The sequence below is a fragment of the Hyla sarda genome, chromosome 6, assembly GCF_029499605.1.
Source record: "Hyla sarda isolate aHylSar1 chromosome 6, aHylSar1.hap1, whole genome shotgun sequence".
Classification (NCBI taxonomy): domain Eukaryota; kingdom Metazoa; phylum Chordata; class Amphibia; order Anura; family Hylidae; genus Hyla; species Hyla sarda.
The window spans coordinates 252279299-252301429 of record NC_079194.1 but is presented as its reverse complement, the minus strand read 5'-3'; the positions used below and the strand labels follow the sequence as shown (position 1 = coordinate 252301429).

At 42.8% G+C, this 22131-nt stretch overlaps 1 protein-coding gene across 2 annotated transcripts in view; it reads left to right on the top strand.

The window, feature by feature from the left end:
- The window catches only part of PNPLA2 (patatin like phospholipase domain containing 2), a 48012-nt gene extending 26586 nt beyond the window's left edge, over nt 1–21426 (top strand). For both annotated transcript variants that reach the window (XM_056526925.1, XM_056526924.1), the window contains 8 exons: nt 3511–3743; nt 6411–6476; nt 11187–11396; nt 14459–14519; nt 16444–16605; nt 16823–16955; nt 17434–17556; nt 20802–21426. In XM_056526925.1, the coding sequence (XP_056382900.1) occupies nt 3511–3743; nt 6411–6476; nt 11187–11396; nt 14459–14519; nt 16444–16605; nt 16823–16955; nt 17434–17556; nt 20802–21093 (1280 nt within the window). In that variant the 3' untranslated portion in view covers nt 21094–21426. The remainder of the gene's footprint in view (nt 1–3510; nt 3744–6410; nt 6477–11186; nt 11397–14458; nt 14520–16443; nt 16606–16822; nt 16956–17433; nt 17557–20801) is intronic.
- The last annotated feature ends 705 nt before the right edge of the window (nt 21427–22131 follow it).

Sequence of the window (22131 nt, the reverse complement as noted above, 5' to 3'; positions counted from 1 at the left end):
AAAGGGGTCTGGATGCATTTTTGGAGAATAATAACATTACAGGTTATGTATACTAGATTTATAGGGACAGAAGGTTGATCCAGGGATTTATTCTGATGCCATATTTGGAGTCGGGAAGGAATTTTTACCTCTAGTATGAGGGTTTTTGCCTTCCTCTGGATCGACTCAACTCCATAGGGACTTATTAGGGTTATAGGTTGAACTTGATGGACTCTGGTCTTTTTTTCAACCTTATGAACTATGTTACTACCGTGGAAAACTAATTTTATTTTATTTATTTTTTTTTATTTTTTATTTTTTATGAACTGATGCCAGAAAGTTAAAAAAATTGTAAATGATTTCTATTAAACAATATTAATCCTTCCAGTACTTTTTAGGGGCTGTATACTACAGATGAAATGTTTATCTTTTTGGATTTCTCTGATGACCACGGTGCTCTCTGCTGTCCATTTTAGCAACTGTCCAGAGAAAGAGAAAATCCCCATAGCAAACACATGCTGCTCTGGACAGTTGCTAAAATGGACAGCAGAGAGCACTGTGGTCATGACATCAGAGAAATCCAAAAAGAGAAAATGATTAAAAAATAAAGTTTTCCATGGTAGTATCCCTTTAAGTCCAGAAAAATAAACTTCTAGGAGTGGAAAATGGCCTGACTGTAGTCACTAGCTGACTAGATGTTTATACTGTTAATGGACCCTCTGCTGTGCTTTACAGTCTGTCTGCATTTACTGGCTGAAGGGTATTTATCAAAGGAGCGGAGGTGGCGGCCCATACTACAAATGCGTGGAAGTTTTTGGTATATTTCTAGTAGTGGACAAGCTGTACTGTACTGCCGTGCTGGATATTTATATGCTTGTTTACTCTGGGACTTAGAAAAAAACCTATAAGTGTCCCAGTCCACCATGGCCAGTATGATAAGCCGTCACAGGGGCTAACACTGGAGAGCTGCCTGCCCTTTGCTCACACATGGAGAGAAGCCAGTTCTCTTCCTAGCACAACACATGGCTAACTGGGCAGAAAGGGTGAAGAGTGAAACCTACTTTTGGGTAAGCGTACACTTACATAATCAGTTGCAGACTTTTTTTTTTATTTTTTATTTTTTTTGTGCACATAATCTGCAGCAGATTTTGTTTCTACCCATAGACATTGGGTAAGGGCTACACCTAGTGCACCTTCCTACTCTCTTGTTTGGACCCCCATTGACTGCAATCCACAGTATAGGGCGGTGGTCTCTAACCTGTGGACCTCCAGATGTTGCAAAACTACAACTCCCAGCATGCCTGGGCATGCTGGGAGTTGTAGTTTTGCAACATCTGGAGGTCAGCAGGTCGGAGACCACTGGTATAGGGTATAACAAGCTAATTTGTAATCTTGGGACAACCTTTTTAAAAAGTACCTGCCTCCAAATAAACAGTTTTAAAATAACTCAGGCTATGTACCCTAACTACTAACCCCTCCCCCCCCCCCCCCCCCCCCTGCCACCCTTTAAAAAAAAAAAAAAAAAAAAAATTCAGATTTTACCTTAGTGAAATCAAGGTTTTGATAAATCTCCCCCATGTGTTTTCTGCCACATCATGACCACTATGTGAGGCCGTACTCTTACTGCAAAAACTCATCACCTATCCACCGGATCACGGTGTGAACCAGTTATGATCAGGGGCCCTATCTAACCAGAAGTGATGTGTTCTACTGATAAGGATGGACCGAGGGGAGGCTTTCAAATGTGATTGACTGTACTGCTATATATTTTGCTAAGTGTCGACACAAGAAAATATACACCACACAGGATGCTGGTATACACACACTTTTTTTTTTTCTTAGCAGGAAACTCAGCGGTTCCCCAAAGAGTTCTGTTTAATACAGGAAGTAAATTTGTTTTTTTCATTCGAAAAAGAGGAGTGTTAGTTATGACATCACAATTGGCATGTTACTTTTTTATTGGTTGTGTCCGCATATATTAGTATATCTAGTGTCCATTAATTTCATGGCAGAAGTTTCTGTTTCAGATATGGTCTTCCTACTCCTGCATGGCGTCACGAGCAGATAGCATTCTGATGTATATGGGTTAAGGGCTAGGGAGCAAATATAGGCAGCAATGGCATGTTAGTATTAGTATATTGATCAGTCATTAGAAACCTAAGTCATCCCTATCACTACCACACCATTCAGCTTTATGGGGCTAGTGAAAATTGCCAAGCACTGTATTTCGACAGCCTCCCTAGTGAGTTGAGCAGAAGGAAAGCGTGCATGCTGCCATCCCATTGAGTCACTGGGGGAACAAAGGACTCGTGTACCTATCTCACCAGTTGGATGCTTGTCACTGATCCTGTGGAGAAACCCTGTGAACCTATTCAGTGCTAACTGACCCCAAGAGGTATTTCATGAAGGCTCGTGTGTGAATTTGGGCAGCATGCCCCACTTCACCTTTTTTATAGGCAGATTACCTCATCATGGCTACGTTCTGTTATATAAATGGTCACCAGGTACAGCCAATGTTTACCATGACAAGTGCTTTACCTTTACACTACCTAAAATTGTAGTGTAGATACGTGACCCAGAAGATGTGACTAGTCATTCAGGAGGAGAGAACCTGTCCTGCACATGATTGTTGTAGAGAGCAGTGTCACGTGTATGGCAGCCGCTCAGAGGACGGACATTGCTGGCCTGCAGCCTAGTCTATAAAACAAGTCCGGGCCTGTTATACAGTGCTGTACGGAGAACCAGAGACCTTGTCACTTACCAAAGCCACAGTGTAACTCTGCACCTAGACTAATAGGGACCCCCTAGGAAAGCTAGATGTGCAAGCAATTAATGTGTCCTTCTGCTAACATGGATCTGAAGGTGACTCCTAAACACATTCTACAATAGATCCATTGCCTCAGTGGAAACACAAGACTCGTGGAATATGAGGCGGGTTCAAGAACCTTCTTTCCCTAGAGGAAGTGTGTGAAAACTCTGCAAAAGTTCCCAATAACATGAGGCTAAGACAATTTATTATCTCATGCCAGAAGACTTTTTTTTTTAATATTTTCAGATGCTGATATCTATTGAGAAGCCTCTGTTGTGTTTGCCAAGACCAATGGGAGAGGCTTGAGACTCTAAACTATTGGCTTAGCGTTTCCATTGATGTGGGATACCAGTCCAATGGGAACCAAAGGTCCGATTCTGTCTCTGGGAACAAAACTCCATGGTCCAGTAAATATACTGAACTTATTCACAACATGAGTTGTCATTATCTCCCAGTTTGTTTTGGCCATATTTTAAGTTGTGAAAAAAATACAACATGGCTGTGTCCCCAATGGTTAATACCCTAACTGGTAACTTTTCCTTGGGTTCTCCATTTAGGCAAATGGGTAAGATTTCTGTACGGTAGCTGGTTGTCTCCCAGCGTCAGAATATGGCGTGACTGCTTGAAGCGTTTGTTCTTTATAACCCATAGTCATTTATATGGGGACATATAACGTCTGTACTGCTGTCCACTGAATATGGCCTTATCCTCTTATCTCATAGGAGAGGCAGGTGCGAACATTATTGAGGTCTCTAAGGAGGCAAGAAAGCGGATCCTGGGTCCCCTGCATCCATCATTTAATCTAGTGAAGATTATTCGGAAATGTTTGTACAAGACCCTGCCGGACGACGCACACGAGCGCTCTAGTGGAAGGCTGGGGATATCCCTGACACGGGTGTCTGATGGTGAGAACGTGCTGCTTACTCAGTTCAACACAAAGGAAGAGCTCATACAGGTAATAGACTGTCATTTTACACCTGTCAGTGTCTAACAGTGTTATGAAGCCATTTATAAGAAAAAAAGGGGGGGGGGGGGGTCCATGGCTCCTGTTTAAAATAATACTTTCCCCTTGTGAATGAGGTAATCAGATGTGACAGGCTTCAATGCAAAAGTGACCATAGCGTTAGTATCGTAAGGTCTACTAATATATCTAGACCTAACCTTACTAATGCTACGCTCCCGTTTGATTTGAAAGGGGGGGGGGGGGTGCGGCATGGGAGACAAATGGTGCAGCATTTTCTTTAAAAAAATAAAAATAAAAGAAAATTTTCTCCTGGTAAAATTGACGTTATGGCTGAAGCTGACAAATATTATGTTTAGTTCCTGTTGGTGTCCATTTTTGGCTTTCTCTGTCTGTGGTGGAAAACTTGTTGAAACAGATGTGAACACGGTGAAAGGTTTCTTCCTATATATCGCTAACACCTAGTGAATTGACAGCCCAAGTGCATTAAAGGGGTACTCTGCTGCTCAGCGTTCGGAACAAAATGTTCCAAACGCTTAGAGCTGGTGATGTAAAGTTTACCTCGATCTGTAGAAAACTTGGAGCACCTGCCCAGCACTATGCTGACAGTGCAGGACTAACGTAGGCAGCATTAGTAGTGTAGCCCTGCGCATGCATAGTTGTCCGTACCGTGCAGGGCTTGCGTTAGTAGCATAGTGATAGCGTAGCTGTAGAAAGCTAACTTGCCACCCCCGTTCCAGCTCTCATCTTCCTGTGTTGATCCACGTCTAGTGATGGAGCAGGAATGGAGGTGGGTAAGTGGCCTTCTGATCACCGTATACAGCCATCTATATACACCAAGCAAACGAGCGCAGCTCAGGGCGTACTCGCCTCTGCTACATTAACGTACAAGACATACTCTCCGCTACTACGTTAACGTAGCAGAGCACAACTGCCTGTTACTGTAATGTAGCAGAGCGCAAGGGTCCCTGCAAAACTACAACTCCCATCCTGCCTGGACAGTCTCTGGCTGTCTGGGCATGCTGGGAGTTGTAGCCCCTTCACTGTATGACGAAGTGAAGCCACACCCCAAGCTACACTTTATCTGCCTGTAAAACTAGGTTAGCTACACTACACCCGTGTAATACTACACTAACACTATGCTAACTACACTACACCTGTAAAACTACGATACGCGAACTATGCTAAAATTGCGCTGACGCTATGCTAAACACTAAAACATATACTAAAACTAATACTTTATTATAAATCCTCACACAAAAAAGGAAAAAAATATAAAAAATCCAGTGTGAATTCACGCCATTGTATCTGAGTGCATCTTGTTATGGTGCCTGTCCGGTCACCTTATGCTGTTCGCTGTAAACTCCATATGCACCTGCAGCGAGCTATGTGGACTTGGAGTGAACACTTAAAATCAATTCTCAGCACCCCTTGACATGTTTCGCAGTAAGACACAGCTTTGTCAAGAGGACAGCGGGCACTGAGAGTGAAAACGCAGAGTCGGGTTTTAAACGCCCCCCCCGGCTCAGCGTTTTCACTCTCGGTGCCTGCTGTCCCCTTGTTTCTGAGAATTGAATTAAGTGTCCACTCCAAGTCCACATAGCTCGCTGCAGGTGCATATGGAGTTTACAGCGAACAGCATAAGATGACCGGACAGGCACCATAACAAGATGCACTCATACAATGGCGTGAATTCACACTGGATTTTTAATCTGTTTATTATAAATCCTCACACAAAAAAGAACAAAGTATTAGTTTTAGTATATGGGGAAATAGGGTATTTTAGGGTCGCCTCTGGTGATCTAGAAGTTTATTTTACCCGCCATATATTGGTCTTGGGTGTAACTAAAATACGCTAACTGTGCCATACTACTAACTACTCTATACCTGTGTAAAACTACAACTCCCATCCTGCCTGGACAGCCTTTAGCTGCCTGGGCATGCTGGGAGTTGTAGTCACTTTACTTTAAAACCTACCTCTTTCAATATAAAACCTAAGCTACGTTATGTTACAATCTAAGCTAGCTATGATACACTAATGTTACGCCAATGCTGGTTTTCTTCAGCTATGCTATCACTACGCTACTAACGCCAGCCCTGCGAGGTACAGACAACTGCACATGTGAGGGCTACGCTACGTCATCCCTATGCTGTCAGTGTAGTGCTGCGCATGCTCTCTGTTTTCTAAGGATCGAGGTAAACTTTAAATCACTGGCACCTCATGATGTCATGGCCCTGCCCCCTCCCATAGACTTGCATTGAGGGGCAGGATGTGATGTCACCAGGGGCGGAGCCTTGACGTCATGAGGCCCCAGCGCCTGCTCTAAGTGTTCAGAACATTTTTGTTCAGAGTGCTGAGCAGCGGCGTACCCTTACATTCTTTTAAAGTAAGGCCTCCTTTACATGTGCCTCAGTGGCTCTGATTGGGGCCAGAAAACCAAGCTGGATGGTCCACAATGGACACTGATGGATTCAATCAATTGGGTCCGTCTAGTGTCCCTTTTATTTCTGACGGGACTAAAACAATTTTTTTTTTATTTTTTTTGTCCCACTATTCAATTGTGTTCACATCTGCTGTTGCAGAATCTGTTTGATCAACTTGATGTCCTCTTCTACAATGTTACGCTTTCTTTGTTAACATGTTACCCTCTGTCTTTTCAGGCAAATGTATGCAGTACATTCATCCCTGTATACTGTGGACTGATCCCTCCATGTTTGCAAGGAGTGGTGAGTATTTGTGCGGTTGTCTCTTGATGTGGAACCTCTTAGTATATTGTATGGATTATGTACAGAACCTCTTAGTTTATTGTATGGATTATGTACAGAGCCTTAGTTTATTGTATGGATTATGTACAGAACCTCTTAGTTTATTGTATGGATTATGTACAGAACCTTAGTATATTGTATGGATTATGTACAGAAGTTCTTCTCACATTATTGTATGGATTATGTACAGAAGTTCTTCTCACATTATTGTATGGATTATGTACAGAACCTTAGTATATTGTATGGATTATGTACAGAACCTCTTAGTTTATTGTATGGATTATGTACAGAACCTTAGTATATTGTATGGATTATGTACAGAAGTTCTTCTCACATTATTGTATGGATTATGTACAGAAGTTCTTCTCACATTATTGTATGGATTATGTACAGAACCTTAGTATATTGTATGGATTATGTACAGAACCTCTTAGTTTATTGTATGGATTATGTACAGAGCCTTAGTTTATTGTATGGATTATGTACAGAACCTCTTAGTTTATTGTATGGATTATGTACAGAACCTTAGTATATTGTATGGATTATGTACAGAAGTTCTTCTCACATTATTGTATGGATTATGTACAGAAGTTCTTCTCACATTATTGTATGGATTATGTACAGAACCTTAGTATATTGTATGGATTATGTACAGAACCGCTTAGTTTATTGTATGGATTATGTACAGAACCTCTTAGTTTATTGTATGGATTATGTACAGAACCTTAGTATATTGTATGGATTATGTACAGAACCGCTTAGTTTATTGTATGGATTATGTACAGAACCTCTTAGTTTATTGTATGGATTATGTACAGAACCTTAGTTTATTGTAAGGATTATGTACAGAACCTCTTAGTTTATTGTATGGATTATGTACAGAACCTTAGTTTATTGTATGGATTATGTACAGAACCTTAGTTTATTGTAAGGATTATGTACAGAACCTCTTAGTTTATTGTATGGATTATGTACAGAACCTCTTAGTTTATTGTAAGGATTATGTACAGAACCTTAGTTTATTGTATGGATTATGTACAGAACCTTAGTTTATTGTATGGATTATGTACAGAGCCTTAGTTTATTGTATGGATTATGTACAGAACCTTAGTTTATTGTATGGATTATGTACAGAACCTTAGTTTATTGTATGGATTATGTACAGAAGTTCTTCTCACATTATTGTATGGATTATGTACAGAAGTTCTTCTCACATTACTGTACACTGCCTTCTGAGCCGACAGTCCGGATCCCCTTCTATTCTTGTGAACGTTAATGTAAGATGAAATCCAATCAAATACTTTTTGGTCTAGACAAACGTCCACAATATGGACTGGGGACCGAGCTGACTGTCAGGACTGAGACTATATAGGATCCAGCAGCTTGCAATGTATTCATTTATTGTTTTCTTCTACAACTTGCAAGAAATCAAGTGTAACTTCTCCCTATTGTAGTACTTCATTTGTATCATAAACCCTATTGCAATGTTCTACTGCACAGAATACATACAATGCACTAAAGAGTAAATGTGTCCATAGCCCTTAAAGGGGACTACTGTGCTGACAACTTATCCCTTATCTGAAGGATAGGGGATAAGTTGCTTGATCGCGCGGGGGTCCCCAGCACGCAGCACCCCATTCTAATCAGGCCCCGGAGCGAACATTGCTCTAAGTCTGACTGCCGATCATAGGGCCGGAGTATTGTGACGTCACGCTCCGCCCCCTCAATGTAAGTCTATGGCAGGGGGCAAGACAGCTGTCTCTCCCCCTGCCATAGACTTGCATTGAGGGGCGGAGTGTGACACCACACTGGGGGCGGAGCTGTGACATCACGATCACTGGCCCACTCATCAGACCCGGAGAGGATGTTCGCTCTGGGGCCTGATGAGAGCGGGGGGCTGCGTGCAAGATCGCGGGGGTCCCCAGCAGCAGGACCCCGCACGATCAGGCATCTTATCCCCTATCCTTTAAATAGTGGATAAGGTGTCAGCACAGTAGTACCCCTTTTTTAAATGTTTCATATGAACTGAGCCCTGAGAAGACTAAAGTAATTCCAGCCGCTGATGGAGAGGTCTTAGGATCCTCAAGGATACAACTCCATCTCTAAACCCCTCAGTTGATGTCGTCTGTACATTATATGGATCCTGCCTTTTGATAAATAAATAATGCGGGGTGCAGGTGGACTATTAGACATCCAGTCTGACACAGGCAGTGACATGGTTAAAAGCTTGTAGCTTCCAATCTACCTAATTGTCCTGATTGTGAAAGCCTTTTGTACACGCTCAGTTATCTTCTGTCTTCTGGTTCTGCACAGCGATGATGAAATGCGGGAGGACATGTTGTTTCTTCATCACTGAGCTTCAGCCATTATTACTGTCATGTCTGATTATTTCCACACTAAGAGATGGACCGGGGGCAAATGAACAGCTGTTATATAGAGGAGGATAACCTCACCTCTCGTAGATACCTACTTACAGCAAGACAAGAGTAGACGTCTCCATCACTGTCCTACTGGGTGAAGTTATAATGGAGTTCACTCTGGGATCTAAAGCCTCACAGCTCTTATCCCGTATTAGAGAAGTATAGCTGCTTTCTTCTACAGGAGTCCAGGTCATTACTATGGGTTTACTTTTTAGGTATAGGAACAGTCAACCTTTTAAGAATCTATTTGTGGGAATTATTAATGATCTATTGTCTGAGACTCGCCGCTTCAGTATAGTTGCAAATAAGAACTTTCAGTTTTTCCAGTTCTGAAGACCATTTTGGGAATTTCATATGTCTTGTAGTCAATGAGTTCTTGGATTACCCTGTTGTGTAATGTGAACATGGTCTTAGCAGATGAAATAGCGCCCTCTGGTGGGCATATGAAGTGATTGTGAGACTGTGGCCTCCCGCACACAGATAGGACACATTTACTAATTTTCAGGCTTTTAATCATTAGTCATCGGAAAGTGAGTCTAGGGGGGAAAAAAAATTATATTATATTATTTATATATTATATATTAGAATATATATATATATATATATATATATATATATATATATATATATAATATATATATATAATATTAGAAAAAAAAGTTCAAGGTTGAGCAGCACATCCACAAAAGTGTGTAGTTTGGTGCAGGGCAGCAAAAAAATCCCAGGTTAAAGGGTACCTTTCATCAAAAAAACTTTTGATATTATAGATTAATGTATGCAGAATAACTTTCCAATAGCATGTTATTCAAAAATATGTTTCTTTCTATTTAATTTTCCACTTTGACAAAATGACCACTTGGGGTCTCCCTAGCAGTCCTTTTTTTATTATTTTTTTTATTTTTTTTAGATTCAGACTTATGCTGGAGTCCTAAATCTCAGACTGCAGCCGGGACACAGACAAGCTCATCACTGCTCCCTGCCAGGGAGTTTGTCTGTGTCCCAGCTGCAGTCTGAGATTTAGGACTCCAGCATGAGTCTGAAATCTATCAAAAAGGACTGGTAGGGAGACCCCTAGTGGTCATTTTTTCAAAGTGGAAAATTAAATAGAAAGAAGCATATTTTTGAATAACATGCAATTGTAAAGTTATTCTGCATACATTAATCTATAATATATCAAAAGTTTTTTGATGAAAGGTACCCTTTTTAAGGGCCCACAGTAATCCAGATGAAACAAAGTTTAGCTGCAGCACACACAAAGTATCAAGTGGTTTATTCCATTCCAAAGCTACGTTTCAGCCGCCCATGTGGCTTTTTTTCAAGCACGTTCTCCACATGGGCGGCTGAAACGTAGCTTTGGAATGGAATAAACCACTTGATACTTTGTGTGTGCTGCAGCTAAACTTTGTTATATATTCACATCAGAACACCATTTTTGTAGGATTCCTCCTCTCCTCTTAAAAAGCCTCACAAAAAGGTTTTTGTGCAGAAAATTTTCAGTGTCCCCCTAAAGGCGTTTTTGTAAGCCAGGTCTGACATTTTAGTGGGGTTTGCGACTTTTGTGACATCCGCACTGCAAAGTGAAAACTGAAAGTTGCTAAGTTAAAGGGGTACTCCACTGCCTCAGCATTCAGAACATTTTTGTTCCGAACACTGGCTGCGGGGGTCGTGACCTCAGGGGGCACGCCCCTCGTGATATCACCCCCCCCCCCCCCCTTCAATGCAAGTCTATGGGAGGGGGCATAGTCACAAGGGGCACTTTGGCAGTGGAGTACCCGTTTATGGCTGGCTGGTACTTTATGCATAACTACAAAAGTTGCAAAAAAAAGTGCTTAGGGCAAAACATTATGTGCGTTCGGAGTAGGCAAAAAAGCTCTAAATGCAATAATATAGTGTTTGGTGTAACCCTCTGTTCACCCCAAGTACTATGTTACCTTTTTACTGATTGAATATGTAGGGTAACGTGCTGGCTGCAGTGTCTCTGGTCAGTTATTGTGGATTTAGAAAGTCAGTCCACACAACCATAGCTTCGAAGGAGGGGTTTCCCCAACCAGTGTGCCTCCAGCTGTTGCAAAACGACAACTCCCAGCATGCCCGGACAGCCTTCGGCTGTCCGGGCATGCTGGGAGTTGTAGTTTTGCAACAGCTGGAGGCACACCGGTTGGGGAAACACTGTTCTAAGGTTTAGTACAGTCTTGTGCACTTTTATCATGGCAGATATATACTAATCTCTATTGTCCTCTTCTTCTTTCAGAGATACGTCGATGGAGGAATTTCTGATAACCTTCCCCAGTATGAACTGAAGAACACCATTACGGTCTCCCCCTTTTCAGGCGAGAGCGACATTTGTCCCCGTGATGGTTGCACCAACATCCATGAGCTCCGGGTCACAAACACCAGCATCCAGTTTAACCTCAGTAACTTGTACCGACTGTCTAAAGCCTTGTTCCCTCCAGAACCTCAGGTACTGGGAGAGTAGATGGCACGTAAGATGTATAATCTGTGCATGCAGTTTGTATAAATCCTTTCCATCACAAAGCTATGACATTTACTTGGGGAAATATTTTATGGAATGTCAGAGGTAGAGATGAGCCAAGTTAGTGATTCGATTCGTCACGAACTTCTCAGCTCAGCAGTTGCTGACTTTAGTCTGCATAAACTAGTTCAGCTTTCAGGTGCTCCCGTGGGCTGGAAAAAGTGGATACAGTCCTAGGAGACTCTTTCCTAGGACTGTATCCAGGGCTCAAGTCCTGCAGGGACGTGTGGAAATGGAGATCCTGCACTTTTTCCACCGCAGGAACACAGTTCCCATTAGTAGTAGTTCTGCAGGATCGGCCCTTGAGTGGAAATCTTGGGTGAGTTCCTGCACTTTTTTTTCCCAGGACTTGACCCCTGACTGTATCCACCTTTTCCAGCCCACCGGAGCACCTAAAAGCTGAACTAATTTATGTAGGCTAAAGTCGGCAACCGCTGAGCCGAGAAGCTCGTGACGTATCGAATCACTGTAAGTTCACTAGTCTCTAGTCAGAGGTTTTCAAGTGGTTTTGGAGATGAGATAAAACCCTTGTTTAGGTTGGTCTTACCCATGGGCTGTTACAGATTGTAGGGCAGACTCTGCTGGGCTTCACTGCCACCTAGTGGTAGAAAATGGGTAAATCAGATATTGTGGCAACAAATACTGTATCTAAAAGGGAACTTGGCTAAAAAGGACTTTGTTCATCTGTTCAGTGCACACTCTTAGATTGTCAGGAGAGGGGAAGTCAGCCCCAGATATGTCAGGAGAGGGGAAGTCAGCCCCAGATATGTCAGGAGAGGGGAAGTCAGCCCCAGATATGTCAGGAGAGGGGAAGTCAGCCCCAGATATGTCAGGAGAGGGGAAGTCAGCCCCAGATATGTCAGGAGAGGGGAAGTCAGCCCCAGATATGTCAGGAGAGGGGAAGTCAGCCCCAGATATGTCAGGAGAGGGGAAGTCAGCCCCAGATATGTCAGGAGAGGGGAAGTCAGCCCCAGATATGTCAGGAGAGGGGAAGTCAGCCCCAGATATGTCAGGAGAGGGGAAGTCAGCCCCAGATATGTCAGGAGAGGGGAAGTCAGCCCCAGATATGTCAGGAGAGGGGAAGTTGAGAAGGATCAGGAATGTTGAGTTTTGATGCCTAATCCTACAGATCAAAAGGGAGAGAAGCTGCTGCCAGAGGTGCCTTGTTCCCCTCACCACATTAAAGGGGTATTCCAGGCAAAACCCCTTTTTTATATATATCAACTGGCTCCGGAAAGTTAAACAGATTTGTAAATTACTTCTTCTTTTAAAAAATCTTAATCCTTCCAATAGTTATTAGCTTCTGAAGTTTTCTGTCTAACTGCTCAATGATGTCACGTCCCAGGAGCTGTGCATGATGGGAGAATATCCCCATAGGAACTGCACAGCTCCTGGGACAGGAGTCATCATGTGTGTACAAATTTTTATCTGTATACGGTTAAAAAACGGTGTACGGCTTGAAAAATTGTCTGGTTGCATCTGTTTATTCATAATGGCGTAAAAAGTTAAAACTCATACGTTTTTTTCTTAGTTTCACTTGTTTGCACAGTTTTTTTTTTTTTCTTGGAATTTCAGTCAAAGTGAAAAACCGGATGGCACCTTACGCACATATGGTTCCCATTGACTCCATGTTAAAAAAAAAAAAAAAAAAAAAAAAAATCATGTTTTTTACCCAGACCAATAACAGTAGTAGCCCACGGTCTTCTCTTCAGGGGAAAAAGTAAAAAAATGCATGGTTTGAAAAACTGAGACAACCGTATACATTATGGTGCATACAGTTTTTGAATGGGAAGTCTATGGGCACAGTTTTCTGTGTGTGTGCTTTTATAATTAAAGGGGTAGTCCAGTGGTGAAAAACTTATCCCCTATCCTAAGGATGGGGGATAAGTTTGAGATCGCGGGGGTCCAACTGCTGGGGCTCCCTGCGATCTCGCTGTACGGGGCCCCGGCTCTCGGCCCAGATAGCGGGTGTCAATCTCCGCACGAAGCGGCGGCCGACACGCCCCCTCAATACATCTCTATGGCAGAGCCGGAGATTGCCGAAGGCAGCGCTTCGGCTCTGCCATAGAGTTGTATTGAGGAGGCGTGTCGGCCGCCGCTTCATGCGGCGGTCAACACGCCCCCTTCCTTCGGGCTGTCGGGGCTCCGTACAGGAGATCGCAGGGGGCCCCAGCGGTCTGACCCCAAACCCCCCCCCCCCCCCCCCCTCGCCCGGGATCTGCAACTTATCCCCTATCCTTAGGATAGGGGATAAGTTGTTCACCACTGGGTTCACCACTGGACTACTCCTTTAAACCGTATAGCAAAACCCACCCTAACACATGCCAGACCAGTCATGCATGGGGAGGATGGTAGAAAGATCTGTCTAGGAACAAGTTTTCAGCTGATGAACTTTAGAAGAGAGACACATACATACATACATACACCTCTATATAGCTAGGTTACAATAACAAGCCAGTGTAGTGGACAGTCCAGGCCTGTCTATTTGTCTTTAGGGGCCTTATCTTCTACACTGTTTGCTTTTAAACTAGAACATGCCTTTGCCTTTACGGCAGGTATATTTGGATAATGAGTAAATGGTTAAATGTGATGTTTTGAAATAAAGAACGCTAAATATTCTCTACACCAGTGTTTCCCAATCGGGGTGCCACCAGCAGTTGCCAAACTACAACTCCCAGCATGCCCAGACAGCCTTCGGCTGTCTGGGCATGCTGAGAGTTGTAGTTTTGCAACAGCTGGAAGTACCCTGGTTGGGAAACACTGGTGTACACTGTAAGCAGCTGGGAAATGGGGACAGGGTGTCTTGCGTCTACTAAGGTGTGTTATAGGTTACATTGTACACATGTAGCAGATAAGGAGCTTCATACAGTTCTCATAAAATACTCACAAGATTATTTACTGGAGCTTGTGCACAAGAGTTAGAGCCTCCAGATTTGTGGTTGTTGTGGTCTCTGCTCGTCTCTATATTAACCTATTATTTACATTCATAGGTTTTAAAAGATATGTGCCAACAAGGATACAAGGATGCGCTACGTTTCTTAAAAAAGAATGGTATGTGTATATGTACTATATCCACATCTCTCTAATAAACTATTCATCTGTATGTTTATTATGTGTATGTATTTATGGATCTATAAAATATATTTATATATTTTTATTATTGAATTATTTTATTATGTTATGTTTATTATTTATATTTTATATTATATCATTTTTATTTTTAATATTTTAATTTTTTATTAACATTAAAAAGGGAAAAGGATAGGCTAACCGTGTTTGATGCTCTATACCTGCAATAGTAGTGGTCCAAGGTACTGCAGCATTGCCCTGTTTACAATTCTATTAGTAATGGCGGTCAGACACGGCGGCTGCTTTGTGCTACAATCAGCAGACGTGCCGGGAGTCGGCCTATCCTGAATATAGGCTGTTGGTACTCTAGTGCCCTCTTGTGGGTTTGCTTTACTATTTAGCATGTATATAAAAATCTACCGGTTATTTCTCTGGATATTGTATGCACAATGATCTTCTGGCAAAGTGTGTTTGTCCCATATAACCAAATATTAAGATCCTTGCTGGTGAAGCCACAATCTTATTGGCATATGTTGGTTGCATGGTGTTCTATGGACACATCGGAAAATACTTCTTTATACTTCTAACATGCGCAGAAGTGGTGAATATCGGCCAAAGCAGAGGTGTAGCTTGTAGCTTTTGGGCTTCAATGCAAAATTTGTAACTGGGCCCCATGTCTGTTAAGTGCCATTTATGGTACAAGTGTCATATGGGACAGAGGTGCCTTGGGGCCCCCTCAGATACCAAGGCTTGGTGTGTCTGATACCTCTGCACTCCCTGTGGTTACCCTTTGGAGACATGAGCCTGTATTAGAACTGTAGTCCGTCAAATGTATATAGGTGTTACTTTGGTCAGGTTGAGGGGGTGTCTTTTTTAGAGGCAATGAAGCTTTTCACCAACTGCAAATACATATATGACCCCCTTAGGCTGCTCTTAGATGCTGCCTCATATCTCTGTAGTGCAGCCAGTACCCGGTGATGCCTCTTTAAGCAAATGCTAGCAGGCTGAGGTTAAAGGGGTACTCCGGCGCTAAGGCATCTTATCCCCTATCCAAAGGATAGGGGATAAGATGTCAGATCGTGGTGGTCTTTCCACTGGGACCCCCGTGATCTTCCACACAGCACCCAATTAGAATCAGTACCCGGAGCGTGTTCGCTCCGGGTCTGATTACTGGCGATCACGGGGACTGAGCATGGTGACATCACGCTCCGCCCTCTCAATGCAAGCCTATGGGAGGGGGTGTGACAGCTGTCACTCCCCCTCCAATAGACTTGCATTGAGGGGGTCGATCGTGAAGTCACATGGGGGCGGAGCCATGACGTCACTATGCTCCGTCCTCGTGGTTGAGATGGACTGTTCCGGAAGCCGCTAAAGGTGGGTGCTGTATGGTAGATCCCGGGGTCCCCAGCGGCGGGACCCCCGCGATCTGACATTTATCCCCTAAATGTCTAGGGGCGGAGTACCCCTTTAATGGGGGTGATCACCTTCTGCAACACATTTGCCTTAGGAGTCACTGCTGCTCTGTCACGGGACATTACTGAGAGAAATTTGTCTCAGAAGGTGAGAACCAGAGCACTCAGAGGTCAGAAATGGGGGGCCTGCTCTGGAGACCCTGGGGTCTCGCCCCTTTCCCGGGCAATCAGATACTTATCTCTCCCCCTCCCCCCCCCATCTTGTTTGTTTGTTTTTGACAATGGTTAACACCAGTGGTCTTCAACCTGCGGCCCTCCAGATGCTGCAAAACTACAACTCCCAGCATGCTTGGAGTTGTAGTTTTGCAACATCTGGAGGTCCGCAGGTTGAAGACCACCGGTTTCCACAGAAATGTTTCCTAGACCTGCACTAAATGTAGAGCAAACAAGATTTTTATATCTTTATATAAATAATCCTATTTCTCCTTATTTAGGGCTGTTGAACCGGCCACAGCCAATGAGATACCTGGCTCTGCCACCACCTGTCAATGAGGATGAAGAGATTGGGGATGAGAAGGCACAGGCTGTAGAGAGTGCTGTGGTTGAGGAGGCCGAACAACACGTATTTGAGCATCTTCCCCAGAGACTAAACCAGGGTAAGAATCACATATAAGGTCAAGCGCCAACCAAGCTGATACTATGTTCCAGAGATCAGATTAAAAATGAATGTTGCTATATGAATACATAGCCTGCATTTAAAGTGGTTTAATACTTGTGATAGTAATTCTATGAAGCCGTATTGCTTTCCTTCCCACGCTGCACATTCCGATCTAGATCACCCTGCTCACCATAGCTCTTCTCTTCCATTCCCAGCTCTTCTAGAGGCTTGTACTGAGAAACGTAGTGTATACCTCTCCATATCCAACCTACTACCTGTACGCCTGGCATCTGCCCTAATGCTACCATACACTTTACCCCTGGAATCTGCAGTTTCCTTCACAGTCAGGTAAGAATTTTCAAAGTTAAAGGAGTAGTCTGGCGCACTCTTCATATTTTGTCCGGGCTGCAAAAAAAAAAAAGAAACTTTCTCTTACCTTCCTACGAGCCCCCGGAGCTGCGGTACAGGTGTTCGGTCGCCGGGCTGTTTGCTTCTTACTTCCTGTTAGCCCGGCACATCACACGGAGCTTCAGCCTATGACCGGCCACATTGATGTCCCGCCTCGGCCAGTGATTGGCTGAAGCTCCGTGTGACGGGCCGGGCTAACAGGAAGTAAGAAGAATACAGCCCAGGGACCAAACACCTGTACCGGGGGCACGTAGGCAGGTTATTTATTTATTTTGAATACGAAAAGTGCATTCCGGACTCCTTTTTTTTTTTTTTTTTTTTTTTTTTTTTTTTTTTTTTTTTTTTAAACCTCAGTCCATTGTCTGACGTCACTATTTGGATGTTGAGGTTAAACACTGTTTTTCCTCCATTTTTGCAGACTTTTGGAATGGCTTCCTGATGTCCCAGAGGATATCCGATGGATACAGGATCAGACACGGAAAGTGTGTTGCTATGTTCTGAGGAAAGCAAAGAAGAAGCTGGGGAGCCACATCTCTGCCAGGTACACTGGGAAGCGCTGAGATCAAAGGAGGCTTCGTGATAAGTGTGTATATAAACTAAACCCCTTTTGCTTAGAAAATTGCTGTATCAGCAGAGTGTGGTGGTCTCATCAGACAGCCCATTCATGGTTTGGTCCCAAGCTGGGGACTTCTTATATTATGATAAATGTCCACGTGACTATTTCATCACCTGAGCTGCACTGACTCCATTGTTCGTGCAGCCGGCAGAGCTGTGTAGAAGTAGAAATGTCTGCTTATCTGCTGCCGTGTCCTTAGCCCTAAGCTCAGGCTTCACAGTATAAGGAAGGATCAAAGACTACACAGTAGTTGAAGCAAATTCTGCAATTACATGAAATCTTCTTTTATGAAGCTAAAATCCCCATTTAAGAACTTGTAAAGTTTTAAAGTCGAGCATAGAATCCTATAGAAGAATTACTGGCTTGTGGCCCTCTAGCGCAGTCTGCAACTTATTTGCAGCAATTTCCATGTAATAGAATTAAATAAGTCAATATGTGGATACATTTAACAATGTAGTTCTTTCATATATTAGTCTGTCTGGTGAAAATCATCTTATTCCCTTTAACAAATCTACAAACTACGGATAGATGTAGTTTTGCTGCAGGTTTAGTACCACTGCCCTTAAAGGACAACTGCAGCCAAAAAAACACTTATCCCCTATCCACGGGATAGGGGATAAGGGTTTGATCAAGGGGGGTTCGACCGATGGGACCCCCGCGATCTCCAAAACGGGACCATCCGCACTAGCGCTCAGTGTGAACACTAAAGCACGTATAGCCAACCTGAGAGGCTGACTGTTACGCCCCCGCCCTGTCCCCATACAGTTCTATGGGAGAGGCACAAACGCTGCCTCCTCGCCTCTCCCATAGTTACATGGAGGAGGCATCATGCTGCGCCCGGCACCCCTCCTGCATGGGAGAGCCATGGCCCTCTGCAGGAGATCGTGGGGGGGGGGGGGTCCCAGCAGTCGGACCCCCTGCGATCAAACACTTATCCCCCCTATCCTTTGGATAGGGAATAAGAGTTTTTTGGCCACATATTTACTTTTAAGAGTAATTTTTGCTCATAAAATGAACTGGTGCCAGAAAGTTAAACAGATTTGTAAATTACTTCTATAAAAAAAAATCTTAATCCTATCAATACTTATCAGCTGCTGGATGCTCCAGAGGAAGTTCTTTTCTTTTAGAATTTATTTTCTGTCTGACCACAGTGCTCTCTGCTGACACCTCTGTCCATGTCAGGAACTGTCCAGAGTAGAAGCAAATCCCCATAGCAAACCTCTCCTACTCTGGATAGTTCCTGACATGGACAGAGGTGTCAGCAGAGAGCACTGTGATCCACAGGAAGTTCTTTTCTGTCTGACCAAACAGCAGCTGATAAGTACTAGAAGGATTAAGATTTTTTAATAGAATTAATTTACAAATCTAATTTGCAAGAGAGAATTGGGGCTCAGGTTAAATGATGTGTGGATACAACTGGCTTGATATGTTAGATATTAATATTTATTTATTTATTATAGTAATCGATTTGTTTAGATTGTAAGACGTTGTAAAACGTGGTAAGTACCGTGACTTACAGGGCCCTTGTAGAGCCACGTTACTCCCTACAAATTGTATGGATAAAGTTAAAAATAAAATATACAATACTATATATAAATATAGGATGTTAAAAAAGATTTTAAAAGAACATGATGATTTTACTGAGACCAATCAAGAGTTAAAAAGATGTCCAACGAATGGTCCTCTTTAGAGTTTGGACCTCTTTAGGTATTGGTAACTAATAACAGACTGTGGACATATTGCTATACATAATAGCCCCATTGGTTGCTATTAGTTACCAATACCTAAAGAGGTCCAAACTCTAAAGAGGACCATTCGTTGGACATCTTTTTAACTCTTGATTGGTCTCAGTAAAATCATCATGTTCTTTTAAAATCTTTTTTAACATCCTATATTTATATATAGTATTGTATATTTTATTTTTAACTTTATCCATACAATTTGTAGGGAGTAACGTGGCTCTACAAGGGCCCTGTAAGTCACGGTACTTACCACGTTTTACAACGTCTTACAATCTAAACAAATCGATTACTATAATAAATAAATATTAATATCTAACATATCAAGCCAGTTGTATCCAAACATAATTTACCCTGAGCCCCTATTCGCTCTTGCAAATTAGTATTATTTTCATTCACCTTGGGTATAGGTGACATTTTTGGGTAGCCCGGGTTGCTATTGGTTACGGTTAGAACAAAGAGCCACTCCAAATCCTCCTCTTTAATTTACAAATCTGTTTAACTTTCTGGCTCCAGTTGATTAAAAAAAATTTTTTTCATTGGAGTACCCCTTTTTTTTAATTTTTTTAATTTTTTTTTAAAGGTGCTCGTACAAGTTAGCTTAAGGGTATATTCACACATACGCAGAATTGATGCGCAGGATTTTCTGCTGCAGATTTCAATGTAAACTAAATGACTGAGCACAGCTTCTCATCTGCAGTTACAGATCCTGTGCATCAAATCTGCGCAGGATCCTATATGTGTGAATGTACATAGGGGAACGACTTCAACAAAAATCACTATTCTGGTGAAATGGAGTAATGAATGATTTAGCCGACAGAGGAAAAACTGTTCTCTTCTGGAAATCTTCAGGCAGCAGTCAGGTGAAAGATAATTTGTAACCAAAAGATCTTTTGCTTATGAACCATCCTTTTGGGGGAAAGAATATTGTTAGGATATTCCCAGGAAGATCATTCCTCCTTCACCCGATGTCATCGATCATATTCGCCTTTAAAAGTGTTTTTTTTTTTTGTTTTTTTTTTTATATAATCTCAACTGGCTCCAGAAAGTTAATGAAATTAGTAAATGACTTCCATTAAAAGAATCTTAATCCTTTCAGTACTTATGAGCTTCTGAAGTTGAGTTGTTCTTTTCTGTCCAAGTGCTCTCTGATGACATGTGTCTCGGGAACTGCACAGATTAGAAGAGGTTTGCTATGGGTATTTGCTTCTAAACTGGGCGGTTCCCGAGACACGTGTCATCAGAGAGCACTTGGACAGAAAAGAACTCAGCTTCAGCAGATATGAAGTACTGAAAGGATTAAGATTTTTAAATAAAATATATATTAAACAGATTTGTAAAATAATTCTATTTCCTGGAATACTCCTCCTTTTAACTGTGTGTGGTCACCTTATGTAATTCCTGTAGTTGATGACCTGCCTTGTCTTTCAGGTTATACTATCATTTGGAGCTGAGAAGATCGCAGAGCCTTCCTGTGCCATTGGTTTTTGGCACCAGCGAGTCTTTGCCCAGGTGGCTAAGGAGCAATGCCTCCTTGATGGACATGATGCAGAAATGGGAGGACTATCAAAGGCAGCTGATGCCTGGACTCTTCTGTATCAACGTGGACATGCAGGCCACGCTCTACCACCACCAACAACCACAACACCCTCAGATCTCAATGGACCCTGGCAGCCTTCTGATGGTGGAGGTGACCAAAGCGGATGTCTCTGAGGCATCGTGAAGGCCCATAAAGATCACCCACTAGAACCTATATGGTTTAGGACTTTCTCCTAGTGGTCTACTTAACAAGCAATAATCATTGGCCCATGGTTATCTGTGGATGTGTTTTATTCTAAGGTAAAGTGGTGTGTACCATACTCCACTTCAGCCTGACCAACTTCTTATGGGACGTAAATGTCTGTAACCATTTAGTGGCATAAAAGTCTAAAGGGATAAGGATTGATCCACCAGGCCAGGATACTCATTTGCAGTATTATCGGAGCAGTGTTATCGGAAAGTGGAGGTACAGAGAGGTTATTCAAATGCAGTGTTTGCCAACCAGCGTGCCTCCAGCTGTTGCAAAACTACAACTCCCAGCATGCCCGGACAGCCTTCGGCTGTCCGGGCATGCTGAGAGTTGTAGTTTTGCAACAGCTGGAGGCACATTGGTTGGAAAACACTGTTCTAATGTTCTCTACAAGAGCGGATAAATAAAAAATGCAAGTGATACAAGAAACAGTAGGTTCTGCAAACCCGTTAGAAGGTTTCCATACTGTTCACACATCCGTTCACAGATGAACCACTTCACAAAGGGACAAATTCTTCTCTAAACATAGAAAAGGTGAAGTTCCCCACATTTCATTAAATGACAAAGCGCTCAGTCAGTGGAGCTTAAATACTCTGCGCTCACATCACAACAGGTCTATGTCACAATTACCCTACAGGGGGTATCTTTATATAGACATGGAGCTGCCTGATCCGACGTCTCCTTTCCGGAGCTGCTGCCATTTATATTCTAGAATTGGTGCAGTCAATATTGAGCGACAGGATATTAGTATTGTATAGAATCTTTATCCTGTGGATTTTTTAAGGAGAATGCTTTAGTTTATCCTGTATAAGGGTACGTTCACACGCGCGGATTTTCGCAGCGTATTTAGCTGCGGATCCGCTGGTGAAGGCCCCGCTATATGCTGTCTTTACATGTGCCTGCTGGTAGCGGCAATATGCTGCTATGAGCAGACACTTCAGCGATGTGCGCGGCGTACTCACATCGCGGGAG